The following is a 9,826-nucleotide window of genomic DNA, read 5'->3' on the forward strand; positions in this document are numbered from 1 at the left end:
CAGAAATTTCTAAAGGTAAATACCTTTCTTGAACCATGTTCACTTGCCTTGGTTTCTTATTTTTGTTGTTTTGCTTTGGAAGTCGGCAGTCTCTTGCCATATGATTTGGTTTGCCACAGTTGTAGCAACTTCCTTGAAATTTCTTCGCTTTTCCCTTTTGATTTCCATCATGGGGATGCTTTCTCTTTTGACTCGTACTAGACTCCGCCAGATTTGCTTTGGCCTCGGTTTCCATCTTTTTATGTGACTTGGCCTCAGTATTTCTGTTGTCCTCCTCTATGCGAAGTCTCACGATCAGATCTTCAAGTTTCAACTCTTTACGTTTGTGCTTAAGGTAGTTTTTGAAGTCCTTCCACATCGGAGGCAACTTCTCAATGATAGACGCGACTTGGAATGGTTCATTGATTTCCATCCCTTCGGCCAATAAGTCATGCAAGATGATTTGTATCTCTTGCACTTAACTCGTCATAGTTTTTGAGTCTACCATCTTGAAGTCCAGAAATTTGCCAACCACGAACTTCTTTATATCGGCGTCTTCAGTTTTGTATTTCTTCTCCAAGGAATCCCAGAGTTCCTTGGCCGTCTTGACAAAGAAGTAGACACTATAGAGAGTGTCATCAAGGTCATTCAATATGTAGTTTCTGCACAGAAAATCGATGTGGTTTCATGCATCAACTACGGTCCTCCTTTGGGTGTCAGAATCGCCTTCAACGACGAGAGGGGGATCCTCCTTCGGGAATCTAGACAGATTGAGTGTTGTCAGATAGAACAACATCTTCTGCTACCAACGTTTGAAGTCGGCACCAAAAATTTTGGCGGATTTTTTCCATGTGCAGGGGCGGAAGCGAGAGGAGTGAATGAAACGGTAGGCATCTTCAGAATCTGAGAAAAACAAAATTTCGTCTTGCGATTGTTAATAGGGTGTATTCCGAATTCTGAAGAACTTGTACAACAACAGCAACAATAGCAGCAACTAGTCGAGGCGAGAGAATCTCTCTATCCGCAAGACGAAATTTCCCGTTAACAGTGCTCAACGTTGGCGGCAATCGTCCCTAAGATACAACGACTAACGATCGTTTTATAGCAGCACTACAAATATCACGAACTTCAGCGAACAAAAATAAGTTTCAACTTTTGTTTTGAGAAAGTGAGGGAGAGATTTTGCAGAAATCTGATGTATACGTTATCAGATGTTTCTATATCTCATTATACGTTATAACTGATCATATATATAGCCTAAGACTTCAAACAATACGTCTTATGGCCTAAGGATGCAACCCATAACAGAAAAAGCCCAGAAACAGATGCAACTTTTCGGACTGTAGAAGGCGCGCTCGGTCGATTATTTTTGACCGATCGAGCACCCCACTTTTGACAGAATTTTTGTCTCGCTCAAATAAGGGTGCGCTCGGTCGGTAAATTTGGCAGACCGAGCGCCCAAATTTTCTGAAGCCCACTGTCTCGCAAGGTGAGGGCTGTGCTCGGCCGGTCATTTTTTACCGCTCGGGCGCCCTAATTTTTTTTTCTTTTATCAATTAAATTTTATTCAAAAAGAATAATTGATCATAAGACCTCGCCTCGCCTCGCCTCGCCACACCGTGCCGGCCGGCCGCGCGTGTGTGTGTGTTTGTTGCATCAATTAGCGTCTTTCCCCTTTACAAAACATCCGGTGCCCTAAGGACCCAATCCCATAATCCAAAGGTAGATTATATAAGGTGAACAACAAATTGGAGTTGTTCCAATGTGGGACAACCAATTCCCCATTTTCCTACAATTTATTTCACCAAATTTAAATTATTTGTAACACTTGGGACAAACTTTTCAAGCCATTTGGGACAAGCTTTTCAAGCCCATTATTTCCACAATTCATTCAATAACAATTTCCAACAATGTCATACGAGCAAACCTGGTTGGTGATTAGCTCTGAGCTTCTAGCGTTCTGATATGCTCGAAAGCCAACATGTAGTTTCTTGTCACTTCCCCACATTCCATGACGCACGCCAAATTCGGCAACATATTTTGGGATTCCCATGTCTTCAGGGTGGAGATATATGACCTGCACATGCGGATAAATGGTCATCCCCTTTACAAACAAAATCTTCAACGCAAATCAATCTAGCATCATGGTGTAGATGCCAAGCAAAAAAAATATTGTTCTGTTCGAGGAAAAAAAAAACATTCCCTTTAAATATGAATAAAATTAAGATACAAGCTTGGTATGGAGCATTCATAGATTTACCTCGGGTTCGTGGCGCCAAGCTTGGTATGCGAAATTTGATGTGGAGTGCTCCATCATGATCAGTTGCCATGCCATTTCCCCATCTTTCCAGTCCAGCAGATGTAACAAGTGATGAAGATCCTTTTCTATGATACTACTAATTGGTCCCCCATCCGGAGTTCAAGTGACAGGCCTATAGAACCAATTATCAGGTGTTGAGTCTTGTATGACATTAAAGAGCAATTCAAAGTCTTTTTTTGATCAAGCAACACACATAGTTCATAGCATAAAGAATTAATGGATGTTTTTTTTCACAAGACAACAGCTTCTGCATACAATAAAACTTTATTATCTCATGAGCAACACTTAAAATATATGTTTATTTCAACCAAAATAGTGTACTGGTTTGAGCAAGAAAAGAGCGAGAAATCATGAAGGATATCGGTCTGGAAATTATTTGGCGATTTTGGAAGGAGATGATGGTAACACCGTACAACATTTCACATAGCCAAAAATAGAGTCAGTAATCAATCACAATGCAACAGCGATAACTTGTTTCTTTCATTAGCCCACGGGGATTAAAAGGCTGAGTTGGCCGCGAACAAAGATTTTAATGTATTTAGATTACAAACTTCCAATAAATAATAAAATAAAAAATAATAATATTTTCGTTAAAATTTTTTTTTAGTAAGACAAACAGTCGAAAATAAATATATTTTAAAAGAATTTTGATATACTTAATTTCTTAATTTACAGGGCGTGTAACCCTCTATGTAAGAGTAGGACTCTATGTACACATATCATTATCCTTTCAACAATGATGATGATGATTACATTATTTTGGGAGTGTCAAAATTGGTACTAAGAGGGTGTTTGGCTAAACTTATTAAAAAGAGCTTATAAGCTCCTAGTGCTTAAAAGCTGTTTTACGAGCTTATAAGCTGTTAGAACTTATTTTAAAAATAAGCTGTTAAAGTATTTAGGTAAACTTATTTTAAACAACTTAAAGATGTTGATATGTTTGGTATTATAAGATTTTTTTATTGTTAAAATTACCAAAAAAGAGTATAATTCTATGAAAATAAAATTTTGAGTTATAGTATGCATACGAAAATAGTTTTAAAATAAACATATATTAAAAAATAAAATTATTTTAATATTTTACTTTAGAAAAATTTATGTGATTTGTAAATTTTTTAAAAAATAATATTTAATATTTAATGGGTGGAGGGTATGATGGAGATTTATGAAAATATTCAAGGATATTTTAGAGAGATAGAATATTAAAATAAGATCTTTTTGAAAAAAATACCTCCCCCCTTACTTTTTTAAAAACAGCTTATAAGCTGTCAAACAACTTATTTTGACAGCTTATAAGCTGTTTTTAAAAATTATTGACAAACAAAATTTGAGAGCTTAAAAGCTTTTAAACAACTTATAAGCTGTTTGCAAGAGCTTTTAAGTTCTCACAAACACCCTCTAAGAGGGTGTTTGGGTGAATTTATAAGCTCTTCAAAACAGCTTATAAGCTATTTTGGAGCTTTTAAGCTCTCCAAAACTATTTGGTAAATTTTTTTAGAAACAGCTTATAAGCTGTCAAAATAAGTTGTTTGACAGTTTATAAGTTGTTTTTAAAAAAGTAGATATACCCCTACTTTTTAAGAAAATATCTTATTTTAATATTTTGTTTCTCATTATTATCCTTCTATATTATCCTTTTATATATATATTTTTTCAATTTCATAATATATTCAATTACAGTTTTCTTTATCAATTTGTTATATATATTAAAATAATATTTTGTTCCCGGTCAAAAAAATAATGTTATGTTCTATAATTTTTTATAATTTAAAAAACTAAACTATCGAGATACTATTTTAACATTAAATATTTTTTTAAATAAAATCAAAGCATACGATTTTTATAATTAAAAAAAACTATACTATCAAGATATTATTGAGTAATTTTAAAATAATACATATATTTTTTAAAAAAAAAAAATTCATAGTGTAAGATTTATATAAATTAAAATATAAAATAGTTTTTATTTACTTTTAACATGTATCATAAAATTTTAAAATTATTTTCGTATATATGTAATATTTACATCGCCTTCATATTATTATACTCTTTTGATAATTTTTACAATAAAAAGATCTTATAAAGCCAAACGCATCAACATCTTTAAGTTGTTTAAAATAAGTTTATCCAAACACTTTAATAGCTTATTTTTAAAATAAGATCTAACAACTTATAATCTCCTAAAACAGCTTATAAGCTCCTACAACTTATAAGCTGTTTTTAATAAGTTTAGCCAAACACCTTCTAAGTAAGTATTTGACCACTTAGATATTTGATTTTTCCCACCAACACTTTTTTGTCAAAAAAAAATAAAAAAAAAATTCAAAAGATCATCATAGCTCTATTTTTACAAAGCATACGATTTCTTTCACGAAAGATCATATTTATTTATTTTATATAGTAATCTTATAATTTTAACGGCAGAGACATTGAATATACAATCTATATGGAAAATCATTTTTCCAGTATCCAAAAAACTCTCCAATTCCTTTGGGTTTTTTTTTTTTTTTTTTTTTTTGTGTTTTGAATAAGTTTTCAATTCATTCGATGTTTCACTGCACATTAAAGGCAAGTTCGGTCAAATCCCATTTAGACATGCACTCTGATCCAAGTTAAGATTATAGACTAGTTAAAAGCAAACTAAACTTTCCAAACCGAACCGGGTTTGTTTATCTGGTCCGGGTCTAATTTCTTAAGCTCGTATATACATTCGCCTTCATCGTTCAAATTGGTTACTGAATCCAAACACTTGATTTCGTCTGTGTCCACTAATATTTTGCTGGTTCCATCTTTCCATGCTATCAGCTGCATGCCCATACAATATAGTCAGTAAAAGAAAGATTCATGCACAGGTCAAACGAATGTTTATAACCTCTAAAAAAGATTTTATTGCAAGAAACTTTCAAAACTCGCAAACGGAGAAGCTAGCAAAGCTCAAGTTTATTAAACATAAAATTCGGCATGAATGAAACAGATTTTTTAGGCCCTCATCAAGAAAATGAACAACGAACACGGGCTTTCCTGTGATTCCAAATGCACGATGATCATACAGGATCGATGCATAAAGTACTTGTATGGCTTAAGCTAAAGTAAACCAACACCCTAATGATAATGGCTTGGCGCATGGAACAGCAAGTTTTCTAGTGCCGAGGGGAATGAAGCCTGGTCTGAAATCATTGAAAACCATCGAAGTATATACGATTGTTAACATGAATTCATGCATGAAAGAATGGTTTCGAACCAGACAACATTCCCCTCAACCATATAAACAAGAGAGAGGCGATTGTTTCTTCATGTGGCCATTCATTTTGTTTTCTTGGACCCTTAATTTTGTATATATATATACACATATATAGACGTAAAGGTGAGAGGTAGCTAGTAATTAGTTGCACTTTACATTTCAACATATCATGCTTTTCAGACACAAGAATTCACAATGTAGCGTGCGTTTGTCACAGCCCTTTGATGCTCACACTTAATTAAGAAGTTGATTATATGCCTATGGAGTTCAGTCGGTTGTGGAGTCATGAAAACAAAAGAAGCCCAAGATGGAGTTTTGTCCACGTGGTATTGTTTTGTGAGGCCCAATCCAGTAGTTTTCATGTCATGTTCATAAAATGATGATGCCCAACATAAACATTGATGATGCCTTTTTTATGAGATGTTTTGGTCTTTCTGATCCTAAATTGGTGGGATATATAATATATTAGATGTTTTCTTATGAGTTGCATTAGAAGATATTAAAAATCATGGTATAGAATCTTTACTGCTTTCACAACAGGAATATAATTGCAAATACTGGGTAACATCAATCAATTCTTTTTTACAATTTCACATAATAATTTAAAATGGAATTTTCAGTTCATGAGTATACCAAACAAAGCAACGACCAGTCACAACTTACAAGGCTCAAAGACTAAGGAATTTTAAGCCTCGAGAAGTTAAACATGTTCACCATTAATTAGATAACTTACAACAGCTCAGTAACAAGTTTCAACATGTTTATGCTCTAATTTAGCATGAAGGAGCACGATTTTGGATATTAACCCCAAATTTTTTGTTTGTGGAAGCCCTAGGAGGACTATTCCTGCAGGTTGTGAAACCATGACGGGCTTCTAGAGTTCCCTTGTCTGCACATTTTGCATCATGGCAGCCCTTCCTACGACCCAACTTTGGCGATTTTGCACGAGTTGGAGGTGGCTGGTTTTTCAAATAGGAAAATCAACGAGTCAATATTTGTTTCTCACCTACAATATCAAATGCCTCAAAACCAGGATACGAAAGCCACATAACACAATTTGTTAGGATGACTAAAAACTGTCGTACCTTTTTCAACTCAACCTTGGGTGGCGGTCCCTCGTTGTAGAAACTAGGCATAGGAGTTGCCTTAAATAACAAATTCTTTCTTAGTTGCTTGATCGCGGCATCCATTTCTTCCTACGTGTTTTAAGACGAGATATAACTAAAAGGGATGCGCCTTAGTAAAGAGCAGAAAGCACTTTTGATAACATTAACAAAAGTGGAGGCTTTGAACTTCAAACTTATAGCAGTTGACAACATCTCATCAGAGAATAAAATTACCTTAGTCCTAGCCTCACATTGAGTTTTCTCAGACTCAAGTGCTTGATGTTTCTCCTCCAATTTTGAGTAGAACTAAATATACAAACATTGTTAAACAAAAATCAAAATCATGCATTCTAGTGTGCTTTTCTAAGCACGGCGATTATCATATACAAATAAATTAATAGAAAATAACCCCCTTCCTTCTCTCAGCACGTTCACAGCTCTTAAACACAGGTGCTGAGGTAACAATTGTCCTCAACTTTCTTGCAGATGCCATTGTTTTTTAAACATGGAAAATTAGACAAAAGTGTAACTATATAAGAAAGAACCTTAAATTGAAAAGATAATGAACCAGCCCTAGTGAGATTGGATACCGTGAGGCAAGATAACACTTGTCTTCATCCAATTGTTTCTTGTTATCAGGTTGCAGTGGCTTCCTAGGTACAACAGGCGAGCTTGTCTGTAACAGAGAGAATACGTAGCTAATGAGTAATGATATTGTTATCCCATAGGCCGTGCAAACTAGATGTCTCAATTTCTCAAGTTAAAACTACTAATTTGATTTCTCTACAACGTTAGCATTCTCATGCAAAATATTTACATTTTATAGAGGCTTCGATAGAAAACACAAACAACAAAGTCATGTAAAATCAACAAAACCAAGAAAGTGAACATTCTGTCTCACCATTTCTTCTCTTTTTTTGGGGAAAAAACAAGAAGAAGAAGAATAAGAAGAAGAAGAAGAAGAAGAAGAACAGAAAGATGAACGCAGGTGTACAAGTTCTAGTAATTAAAAAAATCAATCATTATTCTTCAAAAGGACTATATATATAAACTTAAATATCTAAAATTTGGTTCAAGAAATTTACTAGATCCTGCTTTGCAGAAGTTGGGTGTTGGGAAGCACGAATTGGAGATAATTTCTCTCCAGAAGTGATATTGTCAAGATCAACTCCACATGGGAGAGTTCCACCTGAAGCACGCTTTTCAGTTTCCAGAGCAAAGGGATGTGGAACTGTGCATTTAGTTTTACTGCTTCCGCCAGCAGATTTGGTAACCTTTTTTCCACAGATCATTTTCTTCTCAAAACAACCTGCCACCTTTTGACCTTCTGATGATTTGCAATCCTCAAACATTTTTATATCGTCGCTTGGCAAATTTGGCTCGTGTTGGCCAGCTTGGACAAGTTTGGAATTTTCAACCAACTTTTCATCATTGCATTCCTTCACTTCGCATTCCTTTATTTCAGTGAATTCGTCAAACACATCATCAAGCTGTGAGCCCAGATTATTGAACTCATACTGCTGAACCAAGTCAACTTGACCAGCACTCACTGCAGTAAGGTTGACACCATTTGTGCAATATGAATCATGGGGGACACCATTTGAGTATATTATAACACCATCTGGCTCCTTGTCAATATGAATGTCACTGCCTTCGAGCCCCATAATTATGAGATAACAGGAAAGACATTATATTAAGGTGATAATGTCATTCAAGAACAAGTACTTAAATTTGCCTATCTCAACATAGTCAGTATGCACTAATAAGAACCTTAATTCATGGTAGCAAACAAGATTACGAAAAGCTTATTCCACAAAAAAAACGACCCGAAATCATTGACCAAGAACGTATGTCATCGATAATTCATTCGATCCATATTGCACATGCTAACATTCATAACAGTGAAAGATCTTTCTTCCTCCTCGATTTAATTTTCTTTATGCAGTCTGGACAAATGCACTTGATGGAAAGGCTGGTTTCTTAACATGACATAAGAGCATGCTGAAAAAGGTACAATCATTAATATTTGAGGCACCCCGTGATGGAAGTTAGGAAATCTAGATTATATTCTAACAAATTGTATCATGCTGCTTCACAACAGCAAAGACAATTTGAAATGCAAAAATGGAAACAAAAATTTACCCTTGCTAACATATGTTTTCCCTTGATATACTAACATAATCATATGTAACTTGCACAAACAAAATAATGACAATTTTTTTAAAATTAGAATCTCTGGTTTATTCAACAAGAATTAAAGAAAAGTTTTACAAAATAAAAAATTTGATCAATTCAATCTCAAATGAAGAAAAATTTTCTTTCAAGTATTGATAAAATATTCACCCATTTTCGTTTTTCTTTTAAATTTGAAGGTAACAAAAACAGAAAAATTTCCGAATCCAGTTAAATTCACGAAACGTACAACTAATTGATGAATGACGATAGAATTCATTGAATTATACGAAGTTCAGCAAATACCAATTTCATCCTTGTGAGTTGCTGAACACTTTAGTATATAAATCTAATCAAGCGCAATAAATATCCCACCACGATTGGATAAATCAACTTCGAAATTCCAAAATTCAGCCAAAACAGGAAATGGAAAAAACAAACAAACAAACAGAATACAAATGCAGGTTATTTTGAACAAAGAAAAAATAAGCAGAACAAAGACGATCTTCTTGCTCAAAACTCAAAAAATGGGAACACCGGAATGAACATGGTTCGACCAGCCAATAAATGGATGCACAAACAAACACATTTTTACATATACAGAACTCAAATGAGGCGATTTTTCTCACAGAAAAGCGTGATCGTGATCTTCCGAGTTCGATTATCTTCTGGGTTAATCTTGTCTAGAGGAATCTCCCTCTCCCAATTGTGTGCGTATCACTGTGTGTGCAGATGCGTCTTCTGTTCTGTTGCAGATAGTTTATAGAGGGAGGGTTGGGAGAATAAGATAACGGCGTTAGTTGACGGCGGTTTGAAATTTTGAATCGTTGCAAAAGATTTTTGAGTGTGGTTCAAGTTTTGTCCCAAGATGTTGGATGTGGAATTACTACTTTAGCCTTTGGATTGGAGGCAAAAGATTTTGAATAAAATTTCAATCCATACATTAGTTTTTTTTAATATATGATGAAACCGCTGTCGTTATCTTCGAGTTGACGCAGTGTAGCCTGC

The 9,826-nt window shown here is 34.5% G+C and overlaps 1 protein-coding gene across 5 annotated transcripts; it reads right to left on the reverse strand.

Annotated features, from left to right (window-relative positions):
* Positions 1–6,107: 6,107 nt before the first annotated feature.
* Positions 6,108–9,549, reverse strand: LOC140864675 (protein WVD2-like 3). Of its 5 annotated transcripts, XM_073268971.1 has the most exons (7): positions 9,448–9,523; positions 7,732–8,647; positions 7,237–7,322; positions 7,056–7,143; positions 6,881–6,952; positions 6,626–6,736; positions 6,108–6,499 (listed from the first exon to the last, which is right to left on the reverse strand). In XM_073268971.1, the coding sequence occupies exons 2-7, from the start codon at positions 8,308–8,310 to the stop codon at positions 6,314–6,316; spliced, it is 1,122 nt and encodes a 373-aa protein (XP_073125072.1). In that variant the 5' UTR covers positions 8,311–8,647; positions 9,448–9,523; the 3' UTR covers positions 6,108–6,313. The 5 variants fall into 5 exon arrangements, 4 of the variants coding, with proteins under 4 accessions (XP_073125072.1, XP_073125073.1, XP_073125071.1 ...); XM_073268972.1 differs by having other exon boundaries at positions 7,056–7,125; positions 7,732–9,549; XM_073268970.1 differs by having other exon boundaries at positions 7,732–9,549.
* Between the last annotated feature and the right edge of the window lie 277 nt (positions 9,550–9,826).

This window comes from Henckelia pumila, chromosome 4, assembly GCF_033568475.1.
Source record: "Henckelia pumila isolate YLH828 chromosome 4, ASM3356847v2, whole genome shotgun sequence".
Taxonomy (NCBI): Eukaryota; Viridiplantae; Streptophyta; class Magnoliopsida; order Lamiales; family Gesneriaceae; genus Henckelia; species Henckelia pumila.